The 13,986-nt window shown below is 41.0% G+C and overlaps 1 protein-coding gene across 12 annotated transcripts in view; it reads right to left on the bottom strand.

Moving 5' to 3' along the window:
* Nucleotides 1-13,986, bottom strand: part of MYBPC1 (myosin binding protein C1) — a 101,942-nt gene that overhangs the window by 13,944 nt on the left and 74,012 nt on the right. For 11 of the 12 annotated variants that reach the window (XM_010805153.4, XM_059886284.1, XM_059886288.1 and 8 more), the window contains 3 exons: nucleotides 11,994-12,161; nucleotides 8,681-8,769; nucleotides 5,818-6,013 (listed from right to left, as the gene is read on the bottom strand). In XM_010805153.4, coding sequence (XP_010803455.1) covers nucleotides 5,818-6,013; nucleotides 8,681-8,769; nucleotides 11,994-12,161 — 453 coding nt within the window. 12 annotated transcript variants of the gene reach the window in all.

Here is a 13,986-nt window from a genome sequence, read left to right as displayed (position 1 = left end):
AGAAAGTGAAGAAGAACTAAAAAGCCTCTTGATGAAAGTGAAACAGGAGAGTGAAAAATTTGGCTTAAAACTCAACATTCAGAAAACTGAGATCATGGCATCTGGTCCCATCATTTCATGGGAAATAGATGGGGAAACAATGGAAACAGTGACAGATTTTATTTGGGGGGGCTCCAAAATCACGGCAGATGGTGATTGCAGCCATGAAATTAAAAGAAACTTACTCCTTGGAAGAAAAGTTATGACCAACCTAGAGAGCATATTCAAAAGCAGAGACATTACTTTGCCAACAAAGGTCTGTCTAGTCAAAGCTATGTTTTTTCCAGTAGTCATGTATGGATGTGAGAGTTGGACTATAAAGAAAGCTGAGCACCGAAGAATGGATGCTTTTGAACTGTGGTGTTGGAAAAGACTCTTGAGAGTCCCTTGAACTGCAAGGAGATCAAACTAGTCAACCCGAAAGGAGATCAGTTCTGAATGTTCACTGAAAGGACTGATGCTGAAGTTGAAACTTCAATACTCTGGCCACCTGATGCAAAGAACTTACTCACTGGAAAATACTCTGATGCTGGGAAAGATGGAAGTCAGGAGGAGAAGGGGATGACAGAGGATGAGATGGCTGGATGGCATCACTGACTTGATGGACATGAGTTTGAGCAAGCTCCAGGAGCTGGTGATGGACAGGGAAGCCTGGTGTGCTGCAGTTCATGGGGTCACAGAGTAGGACACGACTGAGCGACTGAACTGAACTTCCTTCCCATATTTCTACCCACAATTCTTCTGCATTCTTCTTTTCCAGAGAAGTGCAATGCACTCCAGCTTAGCTTATCTGCAAATGCTTGACTTTCATCTTCATGGAAAGAAAAAGTTTTGTAAAGAAAACTTAAATGAAACCTCAAACCTCATTAGCCATCCTCCAGGGGCCGATGACTGGCGATGAATCACAGGCTACTCTGCCTAATGGAATGGTAAGCTGACACTGGATGTGAAATCTTAGAGTCTACCTGGGCTGTGGGACTCCAGCTTTTGATGAAAGGCCCAAAACCCACAGCCTGTGAGAGGGGTTTTCTGCTGTACTAAAAAGGCATCTTTAATGGGAGTGAGGAAAACATGCTTCCTCTGCCATCTCTCCCTTCAAGATTCATTGGTATTTATCAAGTGTTTCCATTTTATGGAAGTAAAATGCATTCATGAGGAAGTAAAGTCTTTCTTCACTTTATTTCTGCATCATGAATTTCTGTGACCTCTGACCTTTCAGTAAATGGCAGTAATGTTCAGAAAGGCCAAAAGTTAAGAAAACTAAAACTTTTTTTCTTTGAGCCCCCCTAAAATCACTACAGATGGTGACTGCAGACATGAAATTAAAAGACGCTTACTCCTTGGAAGGAAAGTTATGACCAACCTACATAGCATATTCAAAAGCAGAGACATTACTTTGCCAACAAAGGTTCGTCTAGTCAAGGCTATGGTTTTTCCTGCGGTCATGTATGGATGTGAGAGTTGGACTGTGAAGAAGGCTGAGGGCCGGAGAATTGATGCTTTTGAACTGTGGTGTTGGAGAAGACTCTTGAGAGTCCCTTGGACTGCAAGGAGATCCAACCAGTCCATTCTGAAGGAGATCAGCCCTGGGATTTCTTTGGAAGGAATGATGCTAAAGCTGAAACTCCAGTACTTTGGCCATCTCATGTGAAGAGTTGACTCATTGGAAAAGACTCTGATGCTGGGAGGGATTGGGGGCAAGAGGAGAAGGGGACGACAGAGGATGAGATGGCTGGATGGCATCATCGACTCGATGGACGTGAGTCTGAGTGAACTCCGGGAGTTGGTGATGGACAGGGAGGCCTGGCGTGCTGTGATTCATGGGGTCGCAAAGAGTTGGACATGACTGAGCGACTGATCTGATCTGATCTGAAAAAAAAAAACAAAAAAAACAAACCTTGCACAGAAGTGCAAGGAAAAGATAATAATATTATGTGTTTTTTTTTAAGACATAATTTCTTAATTTTTTTCAGGGAAATTTCACATCTGTTATCCTCTGCAGTACAAGCATGATCCTTTCTGTCCTGAAATATTCTTCAGGTATTAAAATGCAATTATAGTTATTTCTGTTTGTTTACAGTTGCTAAGTCGTGTCCAGCTCTTTTGTAATTCAATGCACTGTAGCCTCTGCCCATGGAATATCTCAGGCAAGCATACTGGAGCAAGTATTTACCATTTCCTTCTCCAGAGGATCTTCCTAACCCAGGGATCAAACCTGTGTCTCCTGCATTGGAGGGGGATTCTTAACATTGAGCCACCAGTGAACTGAACTTCCTTCCCATATTCCCTGTAGTTATTTCTATATGAAATGTCAGACTGAAAACAGTAAATATCAGAGTGTTTTCTAGTCATGTTTTTCTCTTTTAATCAACATTTAACAAGCAGTCTTCATGGGCTCCAGGAAGGAAACCACAGTGACAGTCCCTGCTTTCTTTCCACAATTACCAATGGCAAGCCTCTACAAGCACAATCTTTTGACTTCCTGTTTTCACCCACTTGTCCTACAGACAGCGGGCTTCTCTAAGTTCAACCTCCCACCTGCACTCATCTGCTTTATCTTCAGAACTGGCACTGACTTTTCAAACACTTGCTCCCCAAGAATAAATGGCATTGCTAGATTTTTACAGCTATGGCAGAAACATAAATTTGGGGCTAAAAAAAGTAAGTAGGATAATCTGTGAAAAGAAGAGAAGTGAAAAGCAAAGGAGAAAGGGAAAGATATAAGCATCTGAATGCAGAGTTCCAAAGAATAGCAAGGAGAGATAAGAAAGCCTTCCTCAGGGATCAATGCAAACAATAGAGGAAAACAAGAGAATGGGAAAGACTAGGGATCTCTTCAAGAAAATTAGAGATACCAAGGGAACATTTCATGCAAAGATGGGCTCGATAAAGGACAGAAATGGACCTAACAGAAGCAGAAGATATTAAGAAGAGGTGGCAAGAATACACAGAAGAACACAAAAAAGATCTTCACGACCCAGATAATCATGATGGTGTGATCACTCAGCTAGAGCCAGACATCCTGGAATGTGAAGTCAAGCGGGCCTTAGGAAGCATCACTACAAACAAAGCTAGAGGAGGTGATGGAATTCCAGTTGAGCTATTTCAAATCCTGAAAGATGATCCTGTGAAAGTGCTGCACTTAACATGCCAGCAAATTTGGAAACCTCAGTAGTGGCCACAGGACTGGAAAAGGTCAGTTTTCATTCCAATCCCAAAGAAAGGCAATGCCAAAGAATGCTCAAACTACCGCACAATTGCACTCATCTCACATGCTAGTAAAGTAATGCTCAAAATTCTCCAAGCCAGGCTTCAGCAATACATGAACCGTGAACTTCCAGATGTTCAAGTTGGTTTTAGAAAAGGCAGAGGAACCAGAGATCAAACTGCCAACATCCGCTGGATCATGGAGAAAGGAAGAGAGTTCCAGAAAAACATCTATTTCTGCTTTATTGACTATGCCAAAGCCTTTGACTGTGTGGATCACAATAAACTGTGGAAAATTCTGAAAGACATGGGAATACCAGACCACCTGACCTGCCTCTTGAGAAATCTGTATGCAGGTCAGGAAACAACAGTTAGAACTGGACATGGAACAATAGACTGGTTCCAAATAGGAAAAGGAGTATGTCAAGGCTGTATATCGTCACCCTGCTTATTTAACTTATATGCAGAGTACATCATGAGAAACGCTGGACTGGAAGAAGCACAAGCTGGAATCAAGATTGCCGGGAGAAATATCAATAACCTCAGATATGCAGATGACACCACCCTTATGGCAGAAAGTGAAGAGGAACTCAAAAGCCTCTTGATGAAAGTGAAAGAGGAGAGTGAAAAAGTTGGCTTAAAACTCAACATTCGGAAAACTAAGATCATGGCATCTGGTCCCATCACTTCATGGGAAATAGATGGGGAAACTGTGGAAACAGTGTCAGACTTTATTTTTCTGGGCTCCAAAATCACTGCAGATGGTGACTGCAGCCATGAAATTAAAAGATGCTTACTCCTTGGAAGGAAAGTTATGACCAACCTAGATAGCATATTCAAAAGCAGAGACATTACTTTGCCAACAAAGGTCCATCTAGTCAAGGCTATGGTTTTTCCAGTGATCATGTATGCATGTGAGAGTTGGACTGTGAAGAAAGCTGAGTGCCGAAGGATTGATGCTTTTGAACTATGGTGTTGGAGAAGACTCTTGAGAGTCCCTTGGACTGCAAGGAGATCCAACCAGTCCATTCTGAAGGAGATCAGTCCTGGGTGTTCTTTGGAAGGACTGATGCTAAAGCTGAAACTCCAATCCTTTGGCCACCTCATGGGAAGAGTTGACTCATTGGAAAAGACTGTGATGCTGGGAGGGATTGAGGGCAGGAGGAGAAGGGGACGACAGAGGATGAGATGGCTGGATGGCATCATCGACTCGATGGATGTGAGTTTGAATGAACTCCGGGAGTTGGTGATGGACAGGGAGGCCTGGCGTGCTGCAATTCATGGGGTCGCAAAGTCGGATGCGACTGAGCAACTGAACTGACCTGAGGATAATCATTGTTATTATTTATTATACACTCTGAATGTGTGAGTGACGTGCCAGGCCCTTTTCACTACCTGGTAAAGTAACTACATGTCAAAGTAGGAAAAATGAAAAAGCCCTTCCCCATGTTTCAGAGGGTAAGCCTCTTCCAGATTCAACTACAAGAGCTTCCATTAAAATGGAGCCAGGCCAGACCCAAGGGCACACATTGCATCCTCCATACTCTCTTCTACGTAACAAAAATCAAGACATTTTAGTCAATGGGAAAAGAATGTTTAGTTTAAAGAACATGACCTTTCACCTAAGGAAAGGCTCGCCATAGGAAGTTGCTCCTTTGGTTAGAGAATCTGTTGTTCTAGCACATTTGCTAAACTGCACTAATGAAAATGACTGGAGACAAGGATTCTCCTAACTCTGCTCTTAAATTTATTTCTTGACACTGCAAAAATTATAGAACAGTTCAAGCAAGAAGAGTCTATTTATAAGAAATCCTTTCTCTATCACCCTGACTGTGGAAAGAAACAAGAACTAACCTTCTCTGGACAGGTAAATATCTAACTAGCTCTGCAGGACCAACCACAGTTCAGTCTTTAATTGTTTAACTCTGTTTAGGTACACCTTTCTTACATTTAATAAAAATCCTTCATTCTCCATTAACTTTGTGCTAAACCACTTCAGTCGTGGCTGGCTCCTTGTGACCCTATGGACTGTAGCCCATCACGCTCCTCTGTACATGAGATTCTCCAGTAAAGAATATTGGAATGGGTGGCCATGTCCTCCTCCAGGGGATCTTCACGAGCCAGGGATCCAACCTGCATTTGCATTAACTTTACTATTAGCCAATTTTAAATGAAGTAAGAAACATGTTATATCTACATGTTTTCTTGTAGAAAAAATCTAAAATCTACAATGTTTTCTTAATGCAAGAATTCAACACAAGAAATAGTTTCATCATCAAAGAGTTGAGAAACAGAGTAAGAGCGACCTAGATTGTAAAACAGTACAGAGGGTTTTCACTAGAAAGTACATACATTAATTTTATTTAATATATATGCCCTAAGTTTCTCATTAGTCCTTTTAATCAGTGAAAAGTTACTCTAACAAGCTAACCAATTTTACTAATTTATCTTTTTTCTTAATTCTAAAAAAAGGAATTTTTTGTAGAGCCAACCTAACAGAAATTCTGATTCTTTAAGGACAATTTGTCTCCATACTGCATAGAATATTCTAGTTTCTTCCTCCAAACCTACCAATAACCCGGATATCGATGGACGCAGTTTCCACAAATTTTTCCACTTTGACCTGCAGATCATATTTCCCAGAATGGCTCCTCTCTGCTTTTCTGATAAATACGATTGTATCAGTCTCAGAGTTGCGAATGTTGATCTGATTCTTATCGATAGGTGCACCATCCTTTGTCCAAATTAATTCTGGTCTTGGTTTTCCCTTAAAAAAGAAGACAAAAAGTAGAGGTGGAAGGGGATCAGATTGTCTCCAGATTTTTTCAGCATTAAAAACATGGTCAGTGGCTTACCCTATCCTTGGCAAGATTGGAAAACTGTCTGATGGTGGGCAGTTACAGCAGTAAAGTAATATTCACTATTGCCCATCAATTGCATTGGGTATGCAAGGCACTGGTAGGTACATGATATTTATAACTTCCTTTAATCTTCATTTCACAGTAAGTATCATTATCTTCATTTATTTATTTTTGGATAAAGGTATCAAATGACTTGCACAAGGCCTTGCAGCTAAGTGCTGGAACCTGGTCTTCCAGCCAGGTCTCTTCAGCTCCAAATCCTGTACATCCCAGCCTAACGGTTCAGAACATAGGCCCCGAGGCCCCAGAATCTGTATTTGGATCCTGACTCCACTGCTTGATAGCTGTGTGACTTTGGGCAAGTTACTTAAACTCTCTGCTTCAGTTTCCTAATCTGTAAAATGGAATGAGAGTAGTACCTGTCTCACACTGTGGTTACCAAGACTGAAGTTCTAAGCTTCCGCGCACTGCATAAGGGTTTCATTGATCATCTCCATGTTAATGATTATTATTCCACTGTACCATGTTGCTCATTTTAGATTTGTCTGTAATTCCCTCTCTGATAACAGCTGAAACTATTCTTTAAGAGCAGACTTTGAGTAATTATAATGTCAGTCGAGGATGTGAGTTTCAGTTTCCATTACAAAGGAACTCCGTAAGATTCCTGAGCCTCCAGGCTCAACCCACAGACAAGAACCAAGTGTCTGGTAAGGCACAACCTTCCCAAGGGATCCTAACGTGGCTTGTTGATAGGTTCTGTTAAGGAATGTGAGAGACACATATCAAACCCCTGCCCACAGGCCTTGAAAAAACGGACGGGGTGCTCAGATGCACTAGTAGGAAGTTTAACAATATTGTTAGAGATGGGAAAGTAGTTCCAGGTCTCATTTCCTTAAACTGCAATTTATTATTAACTACTAGGAGAAGAAATTGAGTTCTCTGATAAAACATGAAGTGAAAAAAGCACTGGATTTAGTGTATGGAGACATAGACACTATTCATGGCACTACTCTTTTCTTGCTGTGTGATTTTGGGCAAATCACTTAACTTCTCTGAATAATCAGTTCCTTCCTTTCTCAAGGTGGTAAGGAAATCTGCCATTCCTGCCTCTCACATGGGGCTCACATGAGGTCTCAGAACTCCAGAGGCTACATAAATATACAAATGTGACATACTATTCTCACCGTGGCTCTCCTGATAAATGACCAGCCCCTAGGGATGCCATACACACGAGGCCCCTGTTCTCATGCTCTTTCCTCCCCAAGACCCAGTCACAGAAGCTGAATCCACTGCCTCCCCCTACAAGATCCAGAACTGGGATTAGCCCCCGTTGTCAACATGGTGTGGAGACTAGAGGGTTAATTCAGCCCCAGTGCAGAGCAGGGTCCTGGGTGCCTGGCTTGTGCCAACTCCTAGTTTGATTTAAGGCTGTGGAAGGAGAGAAGTGGGAGGAATCTTGCCAAGCCATCTCCTTCCTCCTCTGCCACGTTTACACCCGCTTCCTCCTTGACTTCCCTTCTGACTTCACGTTCTGTCTATGTAGAGGATAACTTCTTCTAAGGCTGGGCCCCAAGCGCAGTGAGAATGGCCTGACCTGGCTGTCCCTTTAGGTTAATTTTCATGGGAGCCTGAGTTTGAAACAGCTGTGGGTGTATGTGTGTGTTCAAATGTGTGCACAGACCTAAATTTTAGTTCTAAGGGTGTCTGATATAACAGCCACAAGCTAAATGTGGCCATTTAAGCTAAAACTAAATAAAATTAAGGAAAATTAAAAATTCCCATCACCCTAGTTCCTAGCTGCTCTTTTTAAGTTAATAGCCTCATCTGGCTACTGGCTACCATATTGGACATTGCATTAACAGAATATGTCTATCATCACAGAAAGTTCTATTGAACAGCGTTGTCTAAGGCATAAAAGGAATCAAATGAGTAAGGAGGTAATGGTGCAGTGTGTGTGTGTGTGTGTGTGTGTGTGTGTGTGTGTGTCTGAGAGAGAGAGAGAGTGCAAAAGTGATTATTGTATGCAAAACCTGGTTAAACTTATAAACAACAGATTCTTCTTCAGGAGCAATGATTTAACAATATTAATATACTTCAGTGAGTGACTTCACAATTTCAAATTTCAGTTATCCCTCATTGGAACCTGGGTAATTTGAGTGTGGTTTGGGATAACTGTGGGAAGCAAGCACATGTTGTTTTTCTGCGTGTTACAGCAAGAACTTCACCTAAAAGGAAGATCGTTTTTACAGATGAATAGACCCAAAAAGATCTTTAAGATCTTAAACAAGCATTTCTTGTTTTGGTGTCTCCTTGGTATTTGCTCTCTGGCCCACTACAGTCATTGAGCTTCAGACAAGTTGAGGTCTCATTTGGAAAATCTATGACAGTTTTATAGATTTCAGTACTTCTAAAGCAGGAAATTGTTTAGTCATTCTCCAAATCTGGTCCATCATTTCCTACTTTTTCTCTGAGAAAATCTTGAATCATGAATAACGTAAATGCTGAAGTATCTCCTTTTACTTCTTAAACACCCCAGCATTGTAAAGAGAAAGTGAACAACCCTGAATTATTACCTGGAAAGGAATAACCAGATTGATGGCTTCTCCAACTCTGCGGATATAGGTTTGCTTCAGGTGCCTTGGGATGCGAATCTTTGGAGCCTCTGAGATAGAGTAGAAGAGCATAATTTTGTAGTTAGTACCATACACTGGAAGCACCCTTACATAAGCGTACCTGGCATATACTCATCAGGATTTCCCTGTGCTTATGTCTCTGCAGTAAAATCTTAGATGGGCCACTAATAGATTATATATGGTAACTTTGGTTCCAAATGTTACCTTCAAGCAGAGATGTTTTAACAGTTTGACTCAACAAAATTTACTCTTGACCTCTTTCATTTTCTGCAACTTCCTATTTTTATTATGTGAGAGTTGGACTATAAAGAAAGCTAAGTAACAAAGAACTGATGCTTTTGAACTGTGGTATTGGAGAAGACTCTTGAGAGTCCCTTGGACTGCAAGGAGATCCAACTAGTCCATCCTAAAGGAAATCAGTCCTGAGTGTTCATTGGAAGGACTGATGCTGAAGCTGAAACTCCAATACTTTGGCCACCTGATGTGAAGAACTGACTCATTTGAACAGACCCTGATGCTGGGAAAGATTGAAGGCAGGAGGAGAAGGGGATGACAGAGGATGAGATGGTTAGATGGCATCACCGACTCAATGGACATGAGTTTGAATAAACTCCGGGAGTTGGTGATGGACAGGGAGGCCTGGCGTGCTGCAGTCCATGGGGTCACAAAGAGTCGGACTCGACTGAGTGACTGAACCGAAATAACTGAAAGCAAACACTAAAGTTTCTCTTAGGGCCTTATATATATTTTTCGTAGTTTCTAACAGTGAGTATATTCTCCAACGAACATTCAATAAAAGATCTACAATCACCACATTAGCTGGTAGGACTGACCATTTTTTCTCACCAGAAAATAATAATAATAAAATAGCTTTGTCCAGCTGAAACTAACACAACATTGTAAAGCAATTATACTCCAATAAAAATTTTTTAATAATTTAAAAAAGCTTTAGTATGTAGCACTTGTTGCTTATGTAATTATGTTAGCACTTAATGGTAACTTTCTCCCTCTATGGCTATGGTGAAGTACGTAACATGCAGCACTAACCCACTGAATGTTGATATTCATTAAACACCACAAAGATATTAGGACATGTGGATATAAAGCCATCAAAGGCAGAAGAAAATCGAGGCTCATGGCTCACAGGGATGAAGTGGGCTCAGTATCATTTGAGGGCTCAGTATGGAATAGTAAATGCTTTTCATGAAGAGACCAACTTCACCCTCACAGCTACCTTTATGACAAAGGTATTCTTTTTACTTTATAATAAAGAAACTAAAGCCAACAGGGGTTTAAGTCACTTGCCCAAGGTGACACAGCCAGGATTAGAACCTGGAGTCAGCCTCAAGTACCTACGCTCTGCTTAGACACACAGACTGCAGTGTCAGAGAGATCTGGGTTTGAGTTCTAGATCAGACAGTAGATCTGGTCTCAGCCTCCTCCACAAGATCTAATTCACAGGATTGTTGTGAGGATTAAATAAGGTCATCTAGATAAAGCATTTAGCATACTGGCTGAGAATAATAAGTGCTCAATAAACTCAGGAGATGATGATGATGATGGTAGTAGTTGTGATTACTGAATGCTCCAGCTGGAAGAGAACTTGAGGGATCCTCTAACTCCCTAACTTCACAGAGTTAAGGAAAAAGAGACTCAGCGAGGTTCCATAGCACACTAAACCATCATCATAATAAAAGCTAGCTTATACCAAGAGCTTATTGTGTGGCAAGCATTTCATTACGCAAATAACAGGGATTAATTCATTCAGCTCTCACAAGTTCTTGAGGTGGTAAGTCCGATTATTGTCTCTGTTTTGCAGATGAAGAAATTAAGGCTCAGGAAAAGCAAGTCCCTTGCCTGAAACCACATAGTCAATAAATGAAAGAAACAGAACTTATGTTTCATAGTCTGTCTCCAGAATCAACTAAGAAAATTTGCATTCTTCACACTTTTTTCCATCCATCCATCCCCTAACCTCCCAAAAGGTTTCAGGCAGTCACACCATAAGTCTGTGGCCCAACATGATCCAGATCTAGATACTCAACCACTTTCCAATATTCTTTGCCCTAGAGCAGTGATGCTCAAACTTTTTGGTCTCTGTATCCCATTGCACTCTTAAAAACAATCAGAGGAAGGTCCCACAAAGCTTTTGTTTATATAGGCTGTATCTATCATACTAACCATATTAGAAATTAAAACCAATATATTTTGAAATATTTATATACTTACTTGAAAAATAACAACATAAATATCATTTTAATGAAAACAACCATATTTACATTAACAAAAACTTGTGATATGGCATTATTTTCTGTTTTGGCAAATATCTTTATTGTCTGACTTATAATCTATTGCAATATGTTGTTTTGCTTGAAGTGCTTGAAGAAAATTTGGCTTCACACAGAATATTTTAATAAATTTTTTCAGACAATTGTGGATATTCCGTTTTGATTCTACACTAAAACATGAATTGTAATTTCTTAAGGGTTAGCTACTTCCTGGTAGCTCAGATGGTAAAGCGTCAGCCTACAATGCGGAAGACCCGGGTTTGATCCCTGGGTTGGGAAGATACCCTGGAGAAGGAAATGGCAACCCACTCCAGTACACAGCATAAAATCTTGACATATACTTTGCATTTCACTGTCACACATATAGGGAAAAAGTGTACTCAAGAACCAAGGTTTAAAAATGATTAAATGATTAATTTTTTATTATAATCATATTAAATGATTATTAATGATTTTTATGCCTCATCAAGAACACTCTAAGGCCCATTTATTTTAATTGGGAGTGCATGGTGGTGAGGAAGAAAAGACTGACAAGACAATTCGGTGGCACGAATATGATCTGTGCTAAGGCACCAGCAGTTTTACATACCATTGCTTTTGGAAAAGGGAAAACAACATGTTCATATTACTATGAAAATGATTTTGACCTCACAGACTCATTGGAGCCATTGTTGCTGCTGTATGGATTGTTTGAACGGTTTCTTCCCCGCCTCTCTCTCTCCATTATAAAAAGGCAGCCCAAACAGATTTGGCTCCTGCAACCTGGTGTACCTATCTGGTCCTAGTACTAGGTTAAAAACTGGGAGCTGACCTCCCACACTGCCTATAAAGGGCTATTTTGTTCATTTCTAACTCCCAGGAGATATTAATAAAATATCAAAGGAGTGACAGCAAAAGAGGAGGGTTTCAGAAAGAAAGCGGTTAAAAAAACATGGAGACAAAATTTTGAAAGCCTTGCCACCTACCTATGATTTCCTTCACAAGGATGGGCTGAGAATAGTACTTGGGCTCGCTGGCACCGGCGGCATTCACAGCCTTCACACGCACATAGATCCTTGAATCCGTTGGCAGACCTGTGATGGTGAACTTGGTCTTTTCGATCAGTTCTGTATTTGCAGCTATCCAGTCGTCAGCTAAAGTCCATTAAGGAAAAAAAGAAAAGAAAAATAATAGTTAGTGAAAGAAATCATCTTGTTAAACAATTTACTCTAAATTAGTATTTTACTCTAAATCATTTTGAGGGAATATGACTTTGCTCTGAACTCAGACTACATGGCTGGGCTTTTATCATATTTAAATGAATAATGGCCTAGAATGGCTAAGGTAAAAATCAGGAATGATAGTTAGATTCTGCTATTTCTAAAAAGTCTCTTATACATGATACTAGGGTATCCTGAATGATAGTGACTGTTCCAGGAATTTTGTAGTAACTTATTCCAATTTGGTTTTACAGTATACATTTTTTACAATTGATATAACCATGATATTTATCCATCAATATACATTAAAGGTCAGGAAAAAAGGAACACTATTCGTATGAATGAGAGACACTGATCTTTATACTCATATGATCTCTCCATTTTATCCTGGCAGGCTTATTACTATAAGACAATAATATGGCCATGGGAAGTCTGAAGTGAAGTGAAGTGAAGTGAAGTGAAAGTCGCTCAGTTGTGTCTGACTCTTTGCCACCCCATGGACCTGCCTGCCAGGCCCCTCTGTCCACAGAATTCTCCAGGCAAGAACACTGGAGTGGGTAGCCATTCTCTCCTCCAGGGGATCTTCCCAACCCAGAGACCGAAGCCAGGTGTCCTGCATTGCAGGTGGATTCTTTACCGTCTGTCACCAGGAAAGCCCATGGGAAGTTGGATTATGCCCCCAATTATGAAGAAAAGAAGCCTATATCCACAGTAAAGAGGAAACACAGCTCAGGAGCCAAGACCTCATAAAGAATTGGCATAATCTTTCACTTCAGTCAAAAGTTCTGATTTTTTAAAATGTTTTTGGTAGCTTTGTCTGTAACATCAAGAAAATTTAAACCCAGCATCCACGTTTTACAAACATTTCAAGTTCTAAAAGTTTATATGCATTATTATGCCCAAGGAGGAAAAACAAGAAAGAAGAAGGCTTGGTTCCCACCTTATTAACTCATGGCCCACCCTCCCCTTCCATCCCTAAGGGCTTTTTGTGTGTGGGTGTACTTCATGCTTGGTCTTGGAACATTTCCAGAAACTTTATCATACAGTAAGAAACTCTGAGAGCTTTCAGAGAATACTTTACCTGGTAGATCATATGCAGCCTCCCCATTTTCATCAGACTGTTTTGCTGATGTACCTTTGAGAATCCGTCATTAAAATTAATTAAAGACACCCACTTTCACACCAGAAGAATATCGTATCAGTAGTCAGCATTCTCTGTTAGTAAAGTGTGCAAAGTATGCAAAGATATTTGTCTTCAGAACAGTGACGGAAGAGACCAAACACGTTAGAGGAGAGGGGAATTCCTCAGGAGGGGCACAGCCTGCTCTGTCCAGACTGTGTTTTTTTTTTTTTTTTTGTCCTGAGGCACCTGCCACAGAGAAGAGGAGGAGAAAGGAGGCTGGGACACCTCCAACTCCGGGAGCAAGAAGTAGAAAAGAACAAAGCAAGACCCGGAAGACAAAAGCGGAAGAGGTCCTGGACTCCACAGAGGAGCAGTCTGCAGTGGAACAGCCTCCCCTTGCTCTTGTCCCTGCCACCTCAGCTGGGGAGGGTCTGGGGGGTCCTCAGGGAACAGAGTTCTCCCTATGTGGGGCTCACACATCAGAGTCTGGGAGTGAGGGCGCTTGAGATAAGGGCAGCCCTGTTTTATCAGGAATTGGAAGTGTTCTCCATGAAAATAAAAACTGCCCCCCCAGCCCAGGAGGCAGCCCCTGGTTGTCATGACAACAAGCTCTTGGTCTAGCAAACAAATTAAGCT

The sequence above is a fragment of the Bos taurus genome, chromosome 5 (genome assembly GCF_002263795.3).
Source record: "Bos taurus isolate L1 Dominette 01449 registration number 42190680 breed Hereford chromosome 5, ARS-UCD2.0, whole genome shotgun sequence".
NCBI classification, from domain to species: Eukaryota; Metazoa; Chordata; class Mammalia; order Artiodactyla; family Bovidae; genus Bos; species Bos taurus.
Note: the sequence above shows the minus strand (reverse complement) of the source record. Positions and strands in the feature narration are given on the sequence as shown.